This window comes from Pholcus phalangioides, unplaced genomic scaffold (genome assembly GCF_987345545.1).
Source record: "Pholcus phalangioides strain wild (caught in Gottingen) unplaced genomic scaffold, Ppha-v1.0 ptg000017l_1, whole genome shotgun sequence".
In the NCBI taxonomy this organism is placed as follows: domain Eukaryota; kingdom Metazoa; phylum Arthropoda; class Arachnida; order Araneae; family Pholcidae; genus Pholcus; species Pholcus phalangioides.
Genome location: NW_028301610.1, coordinates 22,918,184 through 22,941,322, shown reverse-complemented (window position 1 = coordinate 22,941,322; position 23,139 = coordinate 22,918,184). Strand labels below are relative to the sequence as shown.

The window sequence follows — 23,139 nt, the reverse complement described above, 5'->3', positions numbered from 1 at the left end:
AGATGTTTTGCTGCTTTTAGTTCTCCTCCTGAGACCCTTGCCATGCTTACAGCAGTTTTGCAGGAACAACAGCTTTCACCTGCTACTGAGCTCACAGATGCCATCATTGATATCATACAACATTGTTGCAGATGCTGTATTGTTGCTTGGGATAATCACACTCCATTCTGAAGGCATTTTCTTTTTACCAAATTGACTCATCTGATTTGTCAATTTCACAAGCTCTCTAATTTTCAAAATATAATAATCGTCTGACATTTTTTTTTTCAAATCTTGCTTGAAGAATTACCTTTAATCCAATGCTAAACTCTTCTTGATACAATATCCTTTACTATGATAGAACCCTCTACAACAATATTTTTAAAGAGATTTTGAAACTGCTCAATGATATATATATAAATTTTATACCACATTTTTCTGGAAAGTGTCAATGAAATTGCTGCTGTTTCTTCTTGATGTGTGAAAAATGAATTGGCAATGTGAAAAACTCTTTAGCAGGGTGAAACCCTCCATCTGAATTCTACTAGTTAACTGATGAATTATAATTTTTGCAGCCAATAAATGTATATAATTGCATTATCTGGTGGTGCTAACAATGTTGATTTAGGAAATGTCAACAACAGAATATATATGGTGGTGTGTAATAATGACAGGACAATAACTCCTCTACAATAATTTTTTCTTTGTCTGCATTGTATTGAGATATCACTGTATTTTGCCTTTGTTAAACATTTTATGTAACTTAGGAGAATAGTTATTTGAGAAATGTGAACTGTGTTTAACCATTATAATTGATCAGGTTTTACAACCACAACATTTTTACACAAAAATGTCCACTTTTTAGTACTTATGTGATTACCTGATATTAAATACAAATTCTAGAATTTAAAAGTAATTTCATTTCAAGTTGCCATGAATGCAATTGCAGTTCTCGTGTAGCAAACATGAGTGCAATTATATTTTTTTTTATCCTTCATGCACTTCAGGAAATGCAGAAGCGTAGGGAAATGCTGTTAATGGTTGATTTGGTATGTACTGTCTAATTGGTTGTTTTTATTTCTTCATTGTTCCCTTTGCCTAATACGCTCTTTTATTCAATGGTGAGGTACTGGAGAGCTTATTAAATTTTTTGCATACTGTCATGCTTATGGCTGTTTCATTGTATAAACGTTTGCATTTTTTTTTCCATTTGTTCAAGCAATAGATTATATTTATTATCAGATTTGAAGAGATAAATTTGTTTAGTAAGATAAAACATTTAAAAGTTTAATTTCATAGTACAAAGTATGAAAAACAAAGAGTGATTTTTTTACACATACTTCAATTGATCTCTATTCAAGAAAAAATTAGTATAGGTTTAAGATTGCAATATACAGTCACACCTTGTCAATTTGAAACAGAAAAACCAAGAAAATTACTTTGCATTAACTGTTTTGCATAACGTAATAATTTTGCATTATGAAATTTTACTAATTTGTTTTTTGATGTGAAATTAAAAGTTTAAACTGCTTTTTAAAAAATGTCTAAATTGTTTGTAAAAGTATTAATATTATATGACTACAGTTGATGCTGCGTTTTACGAACCTCTAATTTACAAACTGCATGTTTTTATGAACATGCACGTTAATCTTCTGGTCCCAAACAATATATTATTTGAAAATCAAGACTTATACCAGGCTGTTAGGTTGTAGTTTTCTTTTTCAATCCAACGTTTCATCCACAGCTGTGGTAGCAATCTTCAGAGGTTAGTCTGGTACCACAGCGTTTCAACAAGGTGCCCTTTTTATCAACTTTTCTAGCTTCACTCTGCTATAGTTTGTAGTGATTCACTGGATCCTTCATGCTCATTCAGAATTGGCTGAGAACAGTTACTATTTTGTGATCAGTGGAGATCTATTGTTAGGTTATTTTCTGAGAGAATTTCTTCATGTGAAAAGATTAGAAATCAGGCTGGATTTATCTTTGAAGTTTCTTTTGTTGAAGTTATTCTAATACCTATAAATTTCTATAGCTTTTCTGTAGAAGCAGGGATAGTAGTGAACATAGGATGAAATCATGGTGGTCTTCTCTAAATCCATCTCATGTCCATTTGTTAATACATTTTCGACTACAGTAAACTTGTCTGCTTGTCCTAGTTTGCAATTTCTTTGGTTCTCTTTCAGTCCAGTGGCTGTGCTTCTTTTGGTGGCATCAATATACACTTTGCTACATGAGCATGGTATTTTATAGACACCGACTGGGGTACACCCGCTGAGAATACCCGGCAATAGATATCTAATAGATCTCCACCAGTCACAAAATAGTAAACATTCTCAGCCCATTCCAAATGAGCATGAGGGATCCAGCCAATCACAACAAACTATAGCAAGTGAAGGAGACAGATATTTTTTGGATATTATGCTGAGGTGAACTCGGAAAGAAAAGTCATCTACTCTCTGTTGGGACTCAAACCCAGGTCCTCTTGCATTCCAGGCAAGCATGCAAGAGGGCCTGGGTTCCAGTCCCAGCAGAGACTAGATGACTTTTCTTTCCAAGTTCAACTCGGCATAATGTCCAGAAAATATCTGTTTCCTTCATATATTGGGTTGAGAAAAAAATCTGTCTATCTCTCTATATCAAGTGAAGCAGGAAAAGTTGATAAGAAGTAATCCTTGTTGGAAGGCGATAGTACCAGACTCATCTCTGTAGATACCGCCACAGTCAAGGGCGTAGCGAGGGGGGGGGACTTGGGGGTCTGGTTTCCCCCAGAAATGTGAGAAAATGACCGAAAAAAGGGAAAAAGGTGGCCAAATATATTGTTCTATCACTTTGGTCCCCCCCAAACAAAATTTCTGGCTTTACCCCTGGCCACAGTTGTGGACGAAACATTAGAACCAAATGAAAGACCATGGTCACGAAAGCCCATGTCAATGCAATGTACTATTCCTAAGATCTTTCCCATTTATAAAGTTTTGATTTTACAAACCAATTTAGAGGTTCATAAAAACAAACCTCAACTGTATATTTAGTATGCAGTCTTTTTAATGCAGTTAAACCACAAAATCTGAGAAGTATGTCTGGAGAACCATTTATTTGCACCAATACATACATGTATACACTTTTCATTATATAGGATTTTATGAAGCCAATCTTATTTTAAATCAAATCTTTCCATTTGCTCATTTATTTATTTTTGTTACATAAATACATTTTCATAACTAGTCACTTCTACAAGTGACTTTGTATACCATAAAATTATATGATGCATGTTAACATACATTCATTTACATTCTTTTGTGAATGAAACATATACTTTCTTGAATTTAACACATCTTACATGTTAAATTACATCTTTTTTCATTTTTAAAGTGTCTCATGAAATTGATATTATTTCAAGTTATCAAAAATTTTAGTTATAGAAAATATAAGAAAGTCTTTCGTACCATAATCACAGAGATTCACAATTGGTACAGAGTCTAGCCATATCAGAACCTCCTCAAAACTTTTCTGTTGTAAAAAATTATATTGTTTTAAATTTATTTTATTATGCTACAAGTACTACAGTAAAACCTTGGTAAGTTGTCAGTTCAGTTAAGTCATCATTTTCTTCAGTCCCAGCTAACTTTCATAGATAGCAATGTTAGTAAACCCTTACTTACTCGTCGCAAATTTTGGTTAACTCGTCACTGGAAAGGTTATTACGTCTATGGCTCCCTTTGAAGAAAGAGCTTAATAACAGCATTGCCGTATGCTCAAAAGTGACCATAAAAACCTTATGTACCAAAAAGTGATAAAAGTAACACTGAGAAAGTTCATTTGCTGATTAAAAAAAAAACAAAAGTTCTTGAAGTGTTAGGAATTGTTCAAGCTTGTTCAATTCTGTCTATAAAGGCTGCTACACACTACTCTGAGGTAAGGGGGGGGGGCAACCATGCCATGATCTGGGACTGTTCACATCAGAGTAGAGCATAGTGGCAAAGCCTCCTAGATACTACTAGTCTGTATAGGAGGCTTTGGTAGTGGCTTCTAGGTATATCTGACTATATTGGATCTTTGTGGGTGTCCAACTGCAAATATTCTGAAAGTTTTATGCAAATACATCTAATAAATTGAGATACCAGTTTGAAAAGTCGTCTGACAAAAATAAATCAGCTTTAAATCAAAATAACTTCTAGTCCAAGTCCATCGCAGATAATTCTAGACAATGCCTTTAATAAATACCCACATTTATGAACTTATTAATAAAAAGAAACATTCAACTAGATTTTAAATAATTTTTATTTTGCAGAAAATGCAACTTTGTCTAAACTTTTTGTATTCAATGGTTTATACAGTATATTTTTTTTGTTATTATGTGATCTATGAAGTGTGCAGCCTTATTCTATTATTTTGGAAACAAAAAATATGTGTACCCCAATACGTGTGGTAATTAAATTATGGTGTTGCAATTAGTATTTCTCATAAACTGTGTGATCTGAAATTTTGTAGTGCACAGTACATATTTTTTAACATGGTGAATGCCTAGTGAATGAAACTTACTGGATTGTATAATTCAAATCATAGATTTTTTGGGAAAGGGAATTCATAATATAGTGAAGCTTCACTACAACAATACTCGATATAACGATAAATCCCTCTAAAACAATATTTTTCTAAGTCTTGTTTGGAAAAGTCTATTTTGTAATGTTAAATGGCTTTCTCTCAATATAACTATAATCTCTCTGCAACGACATTTTAATAGTATCATTATATTGAGGTTTCACTGTATGTATGTGTTTTCTTATTATATGGTCTTGGTATTTCTGTCTGTGACTTAATCAGTGATTACCAGTTACTAATTTTTGACAATTCAATGTTAATGCAAGATGTTCAGAAAATTGGATGTTGTGAAAATAATAAATATCTTCACAACATCCAGTTTTCTGTATATCTTGCATTAACAAGTGGAGAGCGACATCATGTCATATAATTCAATGTTACTTACAACATGAGAAATTTTTTTGATTTTCACTTCCACAAAGAATATCAGTTTGTAAAGTCACAATCCGCAAGCCAGAAAAAAATCAGAGTTGAGAAACTCAGGTGGCTGGTAAACATTCTTGACTTCAGTGCATTGACCAAATTTTTATTACATGTTAAAGTGATAATTAAAAGCCTGGATAAATTTTTGGCTTCTCTATAACATTAATATTGTAGAGAGTTTGATTAATTCATGCCAAAATAAATTCATCAGTGTAAAAAAATTTTTCAGGAGAGCAGCAATTCAAATAGCAAGGAGAGAAAAGTAAATCTTCATCAATAGTCATATCATTTCAGATTCAGAATATTACTCTATTATTTTCTGATCATGTATAACTTTATTCTTATATGCATCAATCTATTACTGAGTGTGTGGCTTGAAGATTATTCAATAATGATTCCATCATTATCTTTTATTGTTTGATAGGAAAGAGAAAGGAGGAGGCAGCATATGTTATTGGTTCGAGCCCTTGAAACAAGAAAAAAACAGGAGGTATTCTTTCTTTCATCAAAAAGTTATGATATTTTAATATCATTTTTACAGTTCGTGAATTGTTCTTATGTTCTTATTGTTTTTATGTTCTTAATTGTTCTTATCATTCAAGTATTATGTCAGCATTGACGGGGGAGGGGGTTTCTGATTTGCTGACTTTTGATGACAAGGAGGAGGGGCTTTGGATGATGCTTATGTCATCAACCACCCTTTATGAAAATATGAAATATTTTTAATGGTATCTTATTCGGTGTGCCAAAAACGAGAAAAATCTTTCGCTAGTTTGTGGGCACCTAAACTAACATTATGCCTAATGATAAATCCCCTACAGAGTCACTTCAGTGATCTCTAAATGTTTCACGGATCTTTCAAGTGCTCAGGAAATGTGTCCAGGCTGCTTAAGTGCTATGGAAATATTTCTGGGCTGCTTATATATAAGTGCTCTGGAACTGTATCATGCATCACTCGAGTGCTCTGGAACTGTGTCACGCATCACTCAAGTAATCCGTAATTATGCCCCGGATCACTTAAATAATCTGGGAATGTTCTGCAGGTAACATGAGCAATGTAGAATCACACTGGGAGCCACTTAAGTGCTCTAAAATTGTGCCACGTGGCACTCAAGGGATCTCTAAATGTACCACGGATCGTTTAAGTGTTCTGGAACTGTGTCATGGGTTACTTAAGTGATCTTTGAATGTGCCACTGGCCTACTTCAGTGATCTGAAAATGTGCCATGAGCCACTTAAATGCTATGGAATTGTGCCACAAGTAATTTAAGCTGTCTGTAAATGTGCTGCTTAGTTCATTTTTACAAAATTGGGTTTGAGGCTGCAAGCCACATCAGATAATGTTCAAGGCTACATTTGGTCCATGGGTCAAGGGTCTACCATACATGACTTAGGTTGGGTCTCAATGAATGCCTTAAAAAGAAATTTCAAGTTCTTAGCTTTCAAATAGCATTGAAATTAACAGAAATAGATTATAATAACATATAAAGATATTTTATTTCGAAATTATAATTTTTCTAAAAAATGTTTTTTACATTAAAAAAATTTTTTTTTCGCCTGGGGGTGGAGGTGCACAAACCCCCTATGCCCCTCCCGCGTACGTTTCTGATCCTACCAGTATGTGTTAAGAGGTAGGGGGCAGTGCTGACGAAATTTTGTTGACAAGGGGGGGGAGGGGTCAGAGTTTTGCTGAGGGTCAAAAATAGCTAAAAAGTTGCTGACACAATACTTGAACGGCCCCTATAAACATTAAATTCAGTTGAATCAAGTTTAAGTTAGTCTAGGTTAGGAAAATTTCAGCTTGCATGAAATAAGTTGGTATAAATAGGAATGAAACTGCTTATTCAATCATTTTTTTATTCTGTGGAAGTGTGACACAGTATGAAGAAATTATTTTATTGCACATTAATCACATTAGCAAAAAGGACTTTCTTGATTTTATTTTTCAAGTACGATTAAAAATAAAATTATATCATCTAATATAATATGTCATAATTTGTGTATTGGTTATTGGAAAATGTACAGAGTACCTCCAGCCTCTAAAAATTTTTCATACTATAATATACAGTCATACTTTGATGTCTCAAAGTGCCTCTGAAAATCGATATTACTCTGAACTCCAGAAAAACAGAGTTATAGGACTCAGATTGTAAAGAAGTAAAGTCAATCTCTACAAAATTCAAAGAGAATGCACGAAAAAAAATTTACCAGATATATTCGTGTATAAGCCAAGTTTCTTTTGTTTCTTTCTGAAAAATTTTGAGTTACTATTTTTCAAAAAACATTTTAAACCAACAGAAATTGATTAAAACAGCATTAGTACTTTTGCAATATTTCAATTTTTTTACAAAAATAATAAATATAGTTATGATTGCCTTCTTGCAATACACAAGCCACTTAAGCCAGAGCTGGAACTAGGGTGGTGCAAGAAGGCAGTTGCCCCAGGAAGTAATCTTAAGGAGGGGCTGTCAATTTTAGGAAAACAAAAACACATAAAAAAATCATCACAACATTATTGACTTCTACAATAGAGGGGGAGTGGCAAAATTCAAACTTCTATTTGTCAGTTCCCCCTTCCAACAAAAATGATCCTGACTTCTAGTTACAGTCCGATCCTATGCCCACCCACCTCCTTGCATATGTCTCTCATCAATACAAGATTTTTAAGTTTACCACCAATTGTATCTTCCATTTACATTTCATAAGTCATGTCAGGTGCCACATTAGTCCACTGTTCTGGAATTGTCATCATTGTAGAATTGCTTGATTATGCTGAAATCCTGATTAACTAAATCAGTTCATGATTGTCTGTTGCAAAACTTGTTTCCAATCTTTGCCAACTATCCAAAAAGTATCAAGGAAATCTACTTTTATTTGTATATTGCAATTTGTGCTCGCTGAAATTTGCATACCACTTTGATGAAAAATTAGACCATGATGAAAATTTACTAAAATTTTGAATACTAAATTAATCTATAAGTAGAGAAATGGAAATTATATCAGGTAATATACAATCTTAATGCTCTTGGGCTGAACAATATTAAAACTGGTATGCAATTATCAATAAACGTTAAAAGTTTCCTAATTAGCATTGCAAAATTTTCTATATTCAGAGCTACAAAGTATTTTCGTAATAGCTTACCATTCATCCAAGCCTTTTTGTTGGATCCATATAAGGTGGGTAAGCATTTTACAAATTTAAAACATCTTGTTTTTCCAATCATTGACATTGGTAAGTTTTCTCAATTGAGTTGTTAAATAATAAATCCCAATAGAAAGAGCATGTAAAGTTTCGAAATTCTGATGTAAACTTTGGCATGCAATAGGTAGTGATAATAGGTGATTCAAAAAAAGTAGTTATTTTGAATTTTACCTCAAAACCTTTCTTACTTGAGGTCTCAGTCAGGACCACACTTCTGCTCAGGTTGTTTCATTAGACAGAATGATAGCATCAATATGATGCATACAGCAAAAATCCTGTCCACACAGAATTTCCTCAAAAGGTGGGAAGTTTGACTTTTTTTTCTTTCTTAGAAGCAAGGTCATTTTAAGGGCATCATGGGCCCCCGGGCAAAGAGATTTTATGAGACCCCTATCTAACTAGAAATGCTTTTCCACCAATTCACATGCTTAATGTCAAAAATTCGAACCAGATCTCATTTTTATAGCTGCCTCTCCCACTCTAGAGGCTCCCAGGCCATGCCTGAGTGGGCCCATGCGGATGGGCATTGCCAGGAGGGAGAGTGTTACTGTTTTTTCTGCAAAAAAACATCATGATCTCATCACCCCTTTGCATATGTCAGTAGACAGCATGGATGTTCAAGTCAGAACGTAAAAGTCAAATAAAACAATACCTATATGCTATAAACCCAGAAGTTACAATACATGGGATGGACAATGACCACATAAGTCAGGGTACAATTTTATATGCAAATACATATAAACACTAGTTAGTTAATTGGAACCAAAGTTTTAAAACACCTTTTTTTTTCTTCTTACTACAGTACTTACTGTCTTACTGTAGTCTATAGTAGTCTTCTGTGGCTTCATAAATGTTTAACTCTTTTTGTATTTGCAGTCAGTTATTGAAAAAAGTCTGTGTTCCTTAAAGTCTGGGTAAATGAAAGTCATGTGTAGTTAGCGCTATGAATGCTTCGACAGCACCTTAAGCTCATTGAGAAAAATAAGCTGAAAACACAATTTTCACCTCTATGAGCGAAGGTCACAGACTAAAGAAAATAATTATCATTTAATATATGTATATGTGGTTTAAATTTAGAATTGCAGACCAGGTGAATTTTGTCATTAGTGAACATCACTTTAAAAGAATTTTTTTTAATACTGGTTAATGATGATAGACTTCAGGTATTAAACCAGTCTACAAAAATTTATTTTCATTCTCATAGACTGTCTGGTTCAACAGTCTATGAAAATTGAAGATGCCATACAAGCCTTGAGATTCCATTTTTAAATTGGGCAAAAGTTTTCATCATTAAGAGATTATACCGTAGTCTGTCAAAAATCAGCATGGTTTTGTTACATATGGCATTCTGATTGACCAAACAATTCTTATTTGATTATCATCAAATAATTGCTACCATCTCTGCAATAACCCTGTAATTGTGCTTAAATTTGAGAAATGTGTATTTTTTTACAGAAAATCATTTAACTCAAAATTTTTGTAATTGCGATAGCACAAGTTGGGGGAATAACTGTACACATACATATTTTTAATGCTGAAAATATACTTTCTTAAAATTATTTTTTATAATTATGTGTAAGAATTTTTCTAAACCATAGTTTGTTCTTTCTTTTTGAATTATTGTTTAACAACTTTGGTTAAAGCAGAATCTGTCAGAGGTTGTAGGATTTCTCCAGAAAGTCTGTGTTTACTCATACTAAAATCATGTGGTTTTTCTTCAACTTCAAATCCTCTATAAAATTTAATTAACCAAATTAGACATTATGTTACGTAAAAGATGAAAACTACTTTGAGATATCAAAAGTTTGACTGTACATGATAAATTTTATTTGATCTTCTATTGGATTTTTTTTCCCAATTTAGTTACATATACAGTGGAAGACACCCATAATGGTTACTCTCTGCTAGCTGACACCTTCCATTGACAGATAATTTTGAAGCCTGTGGAACGGAACTTCAATGTATTTCACTATGTAAAAACAAGCACTCTCTGTTAGCAGGCAAAAAGTTTGGTTCCATGGGTGTCTATTATCAATAGGTTCCACTGTACATAAAAAAAAGAAACAAATACAATATTTGTCCTCAAAAAGCCATCTTATTTTTTTATTATTTGATCTATTACAAAAATACACACATGACAACTTTTGTCAGAGATAAAAATGTTTTGATCAGTATATATAACAGTAACATCATATTTGAATATTTTCAAATTTTTATGAATATTTGTTATGAAAAAAACAACTTTTTCTCCTGGTTCAAAGGAAAGTATCGAACCAGAAACTTTGCATAAGATTAACTTTAGTTTTAATCAGTTAATGTCCAGTGATTATTTATACAATTTATCAAAAAAAAATTAAAAATCCCCTTTTTGCTTTGCTCTCTATGAAATTAGATAAACCGTCTATAAAAAATTTTTGTTCTTTTTTTTTCCCTAAAAAAAAAAATGTATTTTTCGCATTTGACTTGTTAAACTATGGTTATATGAGTAGAGTGGATTCTGCCTATAACGTTTTTTCAATAAACTGTCATAAAAAATGTTGTAAGCGGGAAAATCCTTTGAACAGGAAATATCAATGAGTATTATTTAAAGCGTGGACCATGAAAATAAGTCATACAAAGCAGGAAAACTTTCTAAGTGGGAACATTATAAGCAGGATCCACTGTATATAACTTATGAAATAGTTAAATCAAATATCACAAACTCCTATCAAATAGAAACCACTGCCACACATATAAAATAAATAAATGTTTATACTTTCACATTCCTGCAGGAAAGGGAACGGAAAAGAGAGGAGATAATGTATGAAAAACGCATCAATCGGGAAAAGAAAATGGTAATTGTATTATATATCAGTCATCTTTCTATATAATCATTGAATAAGTTCATGATTCAAGTTTGACTTAATTTAACAATAAAAATAGAGTTTTTCCTGACTAAAGTCTTTTCTGAGTTTTTCTGTTCATTTTAGTTTGTCCTTAGGCTTTCACCAACATCAGTTATTCAAATCATCAAGAAATTTTTTCAGGTCTATAGCAGGGGTGGGTTTGGATGTCAAAAAACTGGTTTTTGGCATGACAAGCATCAAAAACTGGTTTAAACTGTTGAAAATCATCAAAATTTCACTAAATGTGGTTAATTTAGTTTAGTTTAATATGATTTAGAGACTGATGACCTTCCTACTAGAGATGTCCTGGTAATATTTCACACACACAGCAACCATGTTATGAAATCTCGGAAAAAAAAAAAGTGAATGTATGAAAAAACCTAAATGAATGCTTTTTGATAATTTTTTGAACACAATAGGCATATAACATGATGGAAAACTTACTTTTTTGCATATGTGCATGTTCAAAAAAGTAAGTACCGGTGACCTTCCGGATGTATGGTCACCGATTGAATCCGTAAAGTTTTGGAAAAGTTCAACATCAAGCCAATTTTCAAACCGACCAGAAACTTAGCACAATCGCTACGCTCGGCAAAATATCCGAGAGACCTGCTGTGCATGGCAGGTGTCTACAGGATTTCATGCTCGTGTGGAAAAGTATACATAGGAACAACAAAAAGAAGTACTGCTACAAGAATAAAGGAACACCAAAGAAGCTGCCGCCTGGGTAAAACCAAAAGTTCAGCTGTTGCAGAACATATCAGGGAAACTGGCCACAAAATTAAATTTGAAAAGACCGAGGTAATATCGTCCAAGGTGCACTACCATGCTCGTCTTCATAGAGAAGCCATCGAAATATTCAACACCACAACATAAATCGAAAGGAAGAGATGATGAAGGTGCATCCCACATGAGTCCCGGTACTTCAGTGGCATAAGGAGTCGAGATGTGCTTCCAATGAATGCCAGAGAGAAAATGACCTCGACAGCCAATCACCACCAGACACCACTTGCAGCCAATCAATGCACAATACATCCACACAAGACAACCAATGCAGTTCTTCTGCGGCCGATCAAGTCTCAGAAGTGCATATAGAGAAAAAGTCGATCACAGTAGATGTACGAAGCCTTTATCGCTTGCCGCGGAGACTTACATCCAAATAGCCTCAGATGATGCCTGCCACAGTGGGCAAAACATCAGAAAGAAAATCTCCTAGACCATGGCCATTTGCAAGTTATTTAACACCGGCCATGAAAGTCTCAGACAATATTTCAATAGATAATTATTTTTACTTACAAAAAGACTGTAATAAAATTATAATGTACAGAATAAAAATATTTTAGTATACAAAATTTTTTTAATAATATCCGAAATTATTCATATTGGATATTATGAAACTTGGTTAACATGAAGTAATTTCTTCTGTTCCTTTGGTTTTGTGTTAACAAGATTTGACCATATATATTTTATGCATTTACACTTTCAGATTACTTTTTACAATATTTACGCACATTCTTAAGCATTGAAAATGTTCCTGGAAAGCCAAATTTATTTTTAGTATATTTTTGTTATAACTTTACAATGCTTATTTAGTTTCGCAAGTTTTTTCTAATTTAAAATTTTTTGCTGCATTTGTACTTGTTTTCATAGTCTTTATGCATAGTTTCTTTTACAGGAGCAACGGCGTATTGAACTTGACTATCTTAGAGAGTTGAAGAAACCTGTTGAAGACATGATGTTAAAAGATAATGTGGTTAGCTGTTTTATTCATATGTAATGAAGCAAAATAAATACTAAAAAAATAAAAGAATGAATGTGATGAATAGCAGTCTAATTGTTTAAAACAATTCATATTGTTTCCTTTTTTTTCAGGCTTTGCCAACTTTCAAGCGTATACCAGGTGTTAAGTTAGCTGGAAAAGCTTTCTCTGATCTTCTTATGGTATATGAATTCTTACACAATTTCGGAGAAACCTTGGGATTTGGTGAGCACATGTGGAATTATATTCCTCAATAAAAAACTTACTTTAGATCAGAAATTTTTTTAAACACTCCTGTTAGGAATAACCTGAAATTTCTTCTCACATTGCTCTGTGAGCAGAATGATAACATGGCTGTTCAAGAAAGTTCCTTAGGTTGAAAAACACAGTACTCATTGTGTGCTAAAAGGTGGCAGGAATTTTTAAATTTGTATTTGTCTTCAAAGGCTTATTATTTGAAATCTTAGTCAAACCAAAATCTTGCATGTATCGTGAGACTTTTTTGAATTGCAATGATTGTTCATGGTAAAATCATGTTGTTTTTCCTTCACCTTTAAATTATCCAAAACATTTTAAAAAATCAAATCAAACTAGTCGTTTCAACATTAGATAGGAAACTTAATAGGAGTTTGTAGAAATTAGAATTAACCCCAAGTTCCTCAAAAAAAAATTTCACTATTGAATCACTTCATTCATCCACAAATGAAAAAAATATGCATATAAATAGAAAACTTCCTGTCTCCCCGTCTGAAATTAAAATTTGTCAGTTATTGAGAAATTATTATTTATTTTTCAATAAATTAAAAGTTTTCAGATTGCACTACAACAGCTTTAACATTATGAAGTTTTGAGTTCAAGCAATTCTCACCAATTATTGTTGCATGTTCAAAGCACAGAATTTTTTTGCAAAGTTCACTGAAGTATTTAGATGTTTATTTTATTATTTTAAAATTAATTGGTTAATTTCCAACATTATTTTGGGTAGACACAAAAATGACCTCAAATGCAAAATGTTTCTATGAGATGAAATTCGCTACTGGAAAGAAACCTGTTAATATTACACAAAGTCACAAACACAACAAAAATTAGGTTGTGATAAAGAGAAAATACACTAACTGGAGTCTCCACTTTTTTCCAAATTAAGCCTTTGATATTTTTTATTAAAACTTACATGTGATGCTAGATCTGTAAGATCCATATAAAATATCTGGTAAATATTTTAAAAAAATATCCGAATTATATATAAAACACTAAAATCTTATATAACTCACACACAATTTTATATTAATATATACATATATTGATACAGTTGACACTTGTTATAATGACCCCACGTTATAGCAACCATTCCATTACAATGACAGGTTTCATTGATTGACTACCATATATGTTTTATATTGTGATATAATGACCATACCAATATAACTTGTGTTTCCAACAAGACAAAGGGGGGTCGTTATATTGAGCATCAACTGTATGTATCATATTTATAACTCAACAATGTAGCAAAATTATGATGAATGAAAATTTAAGAAAAAAATACCAACCAATATTTTGTCAGCTGGTTTGAAGAAGGGAACAAAAACTAGGTACAAATAAATTTAGATATTGTTATAAAAAATGAAATATCATTCCACTAACAAACTTCAGGGATAATTTGTTCTGTATAAAAAATTCACTTCAAACATCTAAAAAAGTTTTTTTTTCATTTCCCAAAAATCAAGTATTTAGATTTACAGTCGCCCCCCCCCCGTATTTGCGGGGTTACGTTCCGGAGATGACCGCGAATACGGAAATCCGCGAATAACCGAAACCATAGGTTTTTTTGTGTATCTCGTTTAGCCAACATCATGAGAGAGAGCAGGGTGATGCAGAGGTAGAAGGGAATGTCAAAGAGGGTGCAGCGATTAAATTACATTTATTCAAAAAAACTTTGAATAGCATGTATTCACTCTCAAGGTACATCCTGACTTCCGGAACAAAACACTGTTTAAACCAATCCAGGAAAAGTGTTTTCATAGTCCAAGCCTTTTTATTGTTCGTCCAAAATACTGGTAGCTTTGGCTTATCCTTCCCTTCAATGCTCATGGGTTCGCAGATTTGAAAATGATGGTGGGCTTTATCATGTACCCACACGCATTTGTGTAAAACAACATACTAAGCCTATCTCTACTTGTCTTGAAACCAGGAGCTCGCTTTTTTTCTCTTGCTTAACTTCTTTGCGGCATTTTCTTCCAAAATAATGTAGTTTCGTCAGTGTTAAACACCTGCTGAGGTGCATAACCCTTCTTTTCAATAATTTTCTACGAAGTATTTAGAAATTTTCTTGCTGCCTCCTGGTCGGCAGAGGCTTGATCGCCAATGATTTTTGCATTGTGTGATCCTAAAATTCTGATGAAATAGACGTTTCACCAGCCCTTTCCTTATGGAAGAATAAAATTTTCTGCCTTTTCTGTTATAATACCGCCTTTTGTACCCACAAAAAACAGAATTTTCTGTACGAGAAACACATGGATCCCTAGGCACTACAAAGTTTTGACTGCCATGGGTGCAGCTACAGCTGAACGAATTTCAGATTCCCTTTTCTTGATGTATCTCACTGTAGATTTGTTGATTCCATAATGACGGACCACAGCAGGTATTGACTTACTTTCACCAAGCATATATCAATATATCCAATTTTTCTTGTCACGTTTTCACTTTTATTAGTCTTTTTAAAACATTATCAGTAACAGTAGAAGAATGAGCCATTCTAAACAAGCACAACTCAAATTTTGTATACAAAACACATGAATGACGATTGCTGAGTGCTGTCAAAAAAAATTTCTAATAAAGGAAAAAAACTGTGAATACGGGGGCCGACTGTACTTCCTTCTTCAAAATGCAGTTATAGTAAATCAGAAAATTAAAATAATTTTTTATTGACCTTCATTTTCTATTTATAGGATTAACATTTTTATCATATTGAATTATAATTGCAATGCTTTTGGTTAAAAGAAAGTTATAAAAAGTTATCAAAAGAAAAACTGAAATCAATCAACTACAGAAATATTTAAAAATTACACTTTTTATTGATTAATAATTTTTATTGATGCCTTTCAGATCCAGAAAGCTTGCCCAATCTTAACACATTACAAATGGCCATGCTAAATATGAGTGACAAAGTTGAAGAAGAATTGTTATCTGTTATTCATCATCTACTTGTTTGTGCCATTGAAGATCCAGGGGTGCCACACTCTTCAGAAGTGAGTGATTGTAAAATAAGACTGCATAGCAATGCTGCTTCTAAATTGCGAAAATGCACTGCTTTACATGATAAAAATGTTTCAGTGCATCCGAAATAGCTTAATACACCTTGTGTAGGGCATATTGCCTTTTATTGAGTAGAACCTTGATTATCCAGGCTAGGGTGGCCAGATGTCCCGGTTTTTTGTCCGTCCCAAAAAAGGCTTTCAGGATGCCTATTTGTCCTGGTTTTTGCTTATGCAATGAAATAGAATTACTTTAAATATTTTTTATTTCAAGTTTTAGATACGTTAGATATAATGCTAAGAATTTATTATTTCACTGTTATATTTTTACCATGTTAATATTTTATGTAACCAAAAGACGCGAACCAATTTTTGACCATTGTAGCCTGTTTACATGTGCAATATTGGTGTTTGAATAAGGTTGGTTTAGTGATTACCTGCTCGGATTTTTTTTCATTGTAGCCCCCATGTATAAATGAATGAAATAAAAAATTAACCAGATGAGACTATTTTGGGAGTTAGATGTCCTGCTCGCATACTTCATGATTCCACAAAGATTGCTACTGATATTCTGAGTGTTGCTGTTGAAAGTATCATGACTAAACTGTATAATTTTCTTTTCCATATACACAGTACCAACAGAAAGCATGGAAGAATTTTTTGAGTTCATAGATATAGAATTTCATTCATTACTGTCACATACAAAAACAAGATGGTTGTCTTTGTTCACTGCTATAGAGAGAGTATTAAATTTGTATGATGGACTAAAACTATATTTCCTCTTTGAAGAAAAATCACCTAAAGCTCTTTTAATCTTCTTTTAAAATCCTATAAATAAGGCATATCTGTGGTTTGTTCACCTTTGAAGTCGAACAAGTACGAATGCAAAAGCAATAGCAGAGAGGTAGACCACTAGAACAAGATTTTATAAAAAGTAAATGATAATATGATGATGTTATAAAATAATAATTACTTTTGTGAAAAAATAAATATTTTTGATGTTCTGTATAATAAATGTTTGTTATATATAGAATGCCATTTCTTAATTATGTAAGTAATCAGAATATTTCATACATTTTTTTCATTTGAAGTTTTAAGTAAGAAGGGAATAAAGTAAAAGTGGGCAATGCATTGTGTGTGTGTGTGTGTGTGTGTATGGAGTGGAGGCTTGAAAAATGTGCGGATGTTATTAAAAACATACTTTGGTGAAACGTACATTAAATATGCATAAATTGGTGGTGCCACTACCAGGGTCAAAATTAGAGGGGGAAGGGGCAACAGTATAATTATTGATTATATTTGTTATACCAATTGGCACCAAGTGACTTGCAGAAATATGAATTCAGTTTTGAAGAAATTGTGGCCAGAGATTGCAGGTAGAAATTTCAAGGGCTTTGACACTGAGATTATAGATGATATTAAAGAAACCAGGCATAGCCCAGCCTTTGCTTCAATATGGGATATAAGCCTGTTATCTCCTAAGGTTGGAATTGTCACTTCTAGGTAAAAGCGTTTTCAGTACTAGTATGATGATTCCAATCAATTTTACATTATGCACTTGAGTATAAAGCTGTGAAAGTTAACACTGAAAATATTTGGAGTCCTTAGAACGAATTAATTAATTTTACATTGATTCCTATGGGAAAAACCATTTTGGTTTCTGAACAATTTGGTTTATGAACAGACTTCCAGAATGGTTTAGTAAATTTGTAAACCGAGAGTTAACTGTTCATAAAAGCATAGACATTATAATATGAGACTAAGAATACTTAAGTCCCCCCCCCCCTCCCAGTAGTTTATGAGTATATAATGTAATGCATCTCACCCTTCATGGCATACACCCTTTAATCACATATATACGGGATGTCTGGCAACTATGGATCCCATATAGAGAGAAACGATGTCACTCTCTGCTGTTCATATGAAGTACGAAAGCCTGGATAACCAAGCAGAGATCTTTTTATTACTTTTTGCAAAATAGCTTCCTAATTAAGTATACTGAAAGTAACTGGAGAAAAACCTTTATATATTGTATGATTAATAATAACATTAAAAGAATTTTCAAACACACGGTATTCCATTGAGTTAAGCAAAAAATAATTAAATTGCAAAAGTTTGTTTTTGTTAAAATGTAATAAATATTTATTGATTAATTAGCATGGGAATAGTGTTAATTACATTAATAAATATTTTATTTTAATTAATTATTGGAAGTTTGAATGATTTTTCAGAAATTTCATTGTTTTTAATGTTAATACTATTTAAAACAAAAAAACTGGTTTAAACCAAAAAAACCCAGTTTTTGGTTTTTTTTCAAAAAAACCGGTTTTTTTACCAACCCTGGCATACATCATCTTTACAGGATAAGTGATGATGGCTCACAAAAATAAGTGCTGCTTCAAGGATTAAATTATCTTTCATTATTAATAATGGTAAAATAATTCTGGAATAAAAAAAAACAGGAAAAATTTCTAATTCAAAAGCAGGATGTATGGTCACAAGCATTTTTCACGGTAAACAATGGTTTGCGGCTTTCTTATGGAGAAAAATCAGGTTTATCTCATGGTCCCTTTCACTGAAGCCCTGTCAGCCTCCTGCCAGGGTTACCATTAGGGGCGGCATATGAGGCTTTGCACCCAGGCAGCAGGTAAGCTCAAGCCGCCCCTGCAAACATTCAAGTCTTTCTTTATAGCTCAAGCTGTGCATATCCACTAGTGTTCTAGTGGCTCTTCTCTGCATGCCATCAACCAAGTCTATTCTATCTGAAAATGTGATTTTCAAACCATACAGCATACTCTAAGCCAGGGCAAACTAAGCCTTACAAAGCAGAAGGATTACTTTAGGAGAATGCGAAGACACCTTTTTTTAAGATTGAAACCGAGCATTCTATTTGCTTAATTGACCACAGTGGGACAATGTTCAGAAAATCTAAGTTTCTCATCAATGAGAATTCCCAAATCTATGAGCATAGTTGCATCCAAAATAATTTCATCATTCAATCATAAGTGAAATGTGGGTGAAAAGAAGATCCCCAAGACATTGCTGTGAAAAAAAAAAGTTGTTGATAAATGATAAATATTTTGCTTGTCTGTGAGTGACTGTGTTGTTGTATGTACTGTGTGATATGAACATCTCCTGTCCTTGCATCACAGGAACCCATGTTCTATTCCCAGAGATGGCACAGCAGTTATCGGCCGGAGTTTGTTTTTTGTGGTTTTCCAACTTTGAAGTGGAAATTGAAGTTGGTCTCTCATTTATGATAGTCTCTCCACAGAGAATAGACAGCCCAGCTCAGCAACATGATACATACAAAACACAAAAATCCAGGCATTTGATACTTCAACTTTTAACTTGAAAGATAGATGGCGGCACTTCTGAAACACACATCACACACACTTCAGTCATCATAAATATGTTATAGGGACACATATATATGCAAGCATCCGGCATGCACTAATTTATTAGAACTTCTTCAGAGAAATTTCTATGTGGTCAAGTCCGGTTCACAGTAGTAGTAGTCAATTTCATAAAAATATTTCTAAATATTTCTAGGTGATTTACTAGGTGCAGATGCATTCATCAGCATTAGCCTCTATCAAACTCCATTTTAATTTTTTCTATTTCACAGATATTGACAATACTCTTCCATAAATATAACAATTACCTTTTTGTCTATGTTGAAGAGTATAAATGACTTTAATCATCCATAAAAACTTCAGATATTTTCTTTGCATACTTTCTTTCTTTGAGAAGAAATTGTTTATAAAAAAAAACTTGATTAAATGAATACCCAAGTATATCGAAACATAGTTTTCAAGATTCACTTACAAAGTACATATAATAATAATAAAGAAAAAAATCCTCTTTGTCATAGAAATATTTGATCGTAACAAAGGTTATTCTGAATGTATAAAATTGTATCTTCTCTAAATAAGTGATAAATTTCATGATTATCATAAATATATGTAAAATATTTATATCTTTCATTTTCTCAGTGTTGCTTTAAATTCACCTTTCTGTCTTTCTCTGTTATCCATGCTCTTCTGTATAAAAGATTAATATGAATTAATATCATATTCTGAAAGCAGAATATTTGTTTTTCCCTCTTTCTTTGATATGTCCTGGGCTGGAAAAATATCTCCCCTCAATACATTAAGTTTTTTTCCCCCCAACAATTTATTTTAAATCAGTATCATATGTTTTGCAGTCTGCAACGGTTCTGGGACAGAATCTGAAGGATGCTGACATCACTAACAGTAATGTTTCTGAAGTTCTTCGCCTATACTTCACTGCTCAAAATAAAAGAAGTCCTGTGAGTATTAATTATCAATTATTTCTATTTTATTCCTCATTAATGCAATATGAGATAGATAATATAAAGTAAAATCTCAGGTAGTTTTATTTCTGGAAAAAAAAGCAACTAAAATTTGTGATGCACATACATAGCATGTGAAGTGACAATCCATTCTGTAACTGATTACGATAGTTATATAATTGATTGTATTAAAATATGTTATTATATTTTCATAATACTATAATAATTGAGTAATCAATCTACAGCACTATTATGACATTCTAAAATTCAGACTTGCACTGCTCAGGTAGAACACAACAAGCGAGAAAAACTGATATGAACAAAGATGGTGACCAGCAGCCCCAAATAGTTCTTTGTTCACATTGGACCTTCAACTAGACCAGTGTTTCCTTAAGGGGTCATTCAAGTATTACATCAGCATCAATGGGGGAGGGGGTTTCTGATTTGCTGACTTTTGATGACAAGGGGGTTTGGATGATGCTTACGTCATCAACCACCCTTTATGAAGATATGAAATATTCTTAACTTCATCTTATTCGGAGCGCCAAAAAACGGAAAAAACCTTTAGATAAAGATTGGGCACTTGAACTAACATTCTTCCTATTGATAAGTCCCCTACCGAACCACTTTAGTGATCTCTAAATGTTTCACGGATCCTTCGAGTGCTCTGGAAATGTGTCTGGGCCGCTTAAGTGCTAAGGAGGTAGGGGCAGTGCTGACAAAGAGGAGGGGGTCAAAAATGGCTAAAAACCTGCTGACGTAATACTTGAACAGCCTTAAAGTGAGCAATATTGCCCGCCCTTGGGGGGGGGGGGGTGGAATGATCCAAGAGGAAGTAGAAGCCCCCAAAGCAGAATATGCCAAAATGTGCGACATACGTCGCAGAACAACCAGTGCTGTTGCAGAACAATCTGGAAGAATTTTAAGAAAAGTATAGAAAAACGCTATTATGTAGATGCAAATTTTTACCGCAGAACATTTTAAGTCCGCTGAGGGATCGTTGCAGAACAACGCAAAAATTCTGCTTTGGGGGTAGAAGCTATGGGTTTAGTATAGGATCTTATGAGTTGGCTTAACTTGGGGGGCAATGAAAGCAAAAAAATGTTGAAGAAGGGGCATGATGGAACAAAAAGTTTGGGAAACTATGAACTAGACATTTCCAGGGAGTTCCTGAGTCAAATCCAATAGCTGAAGACATAGATTCTTGTTAAAAAAAAGATTGACACATCTCTTTCAAAAAATTGATATCCCTTACATTTCTATTCCTATTTGCGAGCACCATTTCTTTTGGACAGAACCATCCCTTGGACTAGGGAATGCTGTGAACTTGCATACCCCTCTAGTCATTAAGAGTGCTGACTACAGGTCTCCTCTATTGTCCCCTATATTATCTCTTCAAGATTTTTCCTCTTCACTCCTTCAATATGCCCATCTAACATTTGTACCTAAGAAAAGGAAGCATACATAATCTTTTTTCCCCATAAAGTTCGGGGAGCAGGAAAACTCTCTTTAAAATCAGCTTGAAAATTATTTTTCTCATAGTGATATGCATATTTTTTTCCCAACTCCATGTTCAAAGTGGAAATTATTAGGAAATCATTGTTTGGAGGTTTTTTGTAATGTTAATTCTATGGGACGCATTTGGTTCCAACAAAATGTGGCCATTGTTTGCAGATTACAGTTGTTTGGAGGTGGCCATTAGAGGAGGTTTTACTGTATTATCATCTATACCAGTGGTTTTCAAAGCTTTTGCTGTAGTGGCTCCCCTAAGCTTTCGTTATCTACATGCGCTTCACTTCTGCTGAAAAAATCTGTGCATTCCCTTCATGCCCTATTAGAATCAGAATAATGCTAAGAAAGGTTATTACCCAGTACAGTGGAACGTCATTTATACATCACTCAGTTAGGGGCTGTTCAAGTATCACATCAGCAGTTTTTTTGCCCTTTTTGACCCCCCCCCCTCCTTGTCAGTAGAATTTCGTCAACACTTCCCTGTATCTCCTAAATCCTATTGGGATCAGAGATGTATGTGTATGTGAGGGGTAGCATGAGCCTTGCTATGCCCACCCTCCCCCAATGATCAAAAAAAATTTTTTGATGCAAAAAACAAATTAAATTTTTTTAAGAAAATACCTTTATATGTTATTATAATAACTTTCTGTTAATTTCAATGTTATTTGAAGGCTAGGAACTGAAAATTTCTCTTTAAAAAATTCATTGCGACCCACCCTCCAAGCCATATATGCTAAACCTATGGCCCGATGGCCAAATGTGGCCCTTGGGGTTATCTGATATGAAAACCCAACCCCCCTCCCATTTATGCTGACATAATACTTTAATGACCCCTTATATGACTTTCATGTTTATATTACATTTGGCTTTATTGTAATTGGTTCCTATACATTTTAATGTTAAAATAATTCATTTATTCCATGCGTAACCTCAATTATTTGACGTTTTCACTTCAACTCAAACTCCAAATCTTTTGAAAAAGTGTTTATATCCATCAACTCCACACATTTTTGTATGCAGTGAAAACACATTGCTGCAACAGTTCTTGCATATTGTCATCGCAAAAACCATAAATTTTAAGGCGATTGCAGATGCATACGGAAATAGCCAATGAGCTGGCTAATGGCTGTTTAGAGGGGACACTTAAGTGATTTGTTTATTGCCTGTTTCTGAGAACATGCAGATGTGACAAGCCCAAAAGAAACAGGTTTTAA

At 33.3% G+C, this 23,139-nt stretch overlaps 1 protein-coding gene across 7 annotated transcripts in view; it reads left to right on the top strand.

Annotated features, from left to right (window-relative positions):
• LOC149072557 (bromodomain adjacent to zinc finger domain protein 2B-like) overlaps positions 1–23,139 on the top strand; it is a 339,679-nt gene that overhangs the window by 234,488 nt on the left and 82,052 nt on the right. For 4 of the 7 annotated variants that reach the window (XM_089247421.1, XM_089247417.1, XM_089247415.1 and 1 more), the window contains 7 exons: positions 987–1,028; positions 5,426–5,491; positions 10,975–11,037; positions 12,764–12,841; positions 12,961–13,072; positions 15,950–16,092; positions 20,306–20,410. In XM_089247421.1, coding sequence (XP_089103547.1) covers positions 987–1,028; positions 5,426–5,491; positions 10,975–11,037; positions 12,764–12,841; positions 12,961–13,072; positions 15,950–16,092; positions 20,306–20,410 — 609 coding nt within the window. The remainder of the gene's footprint in view (positions 1–986; positions 1,029–5,425; positions 5,492–10,974; positions 11,038–12,763; positions 12,842–12,960; positions 13,073–15,949; positions 16,093–20,305; positions 20,411–23,139) is intronic. The other 3 variants (XM_089247420.1, XM_089247419.1, XM_089247418.1) reach the window with 1 other exon arrangement.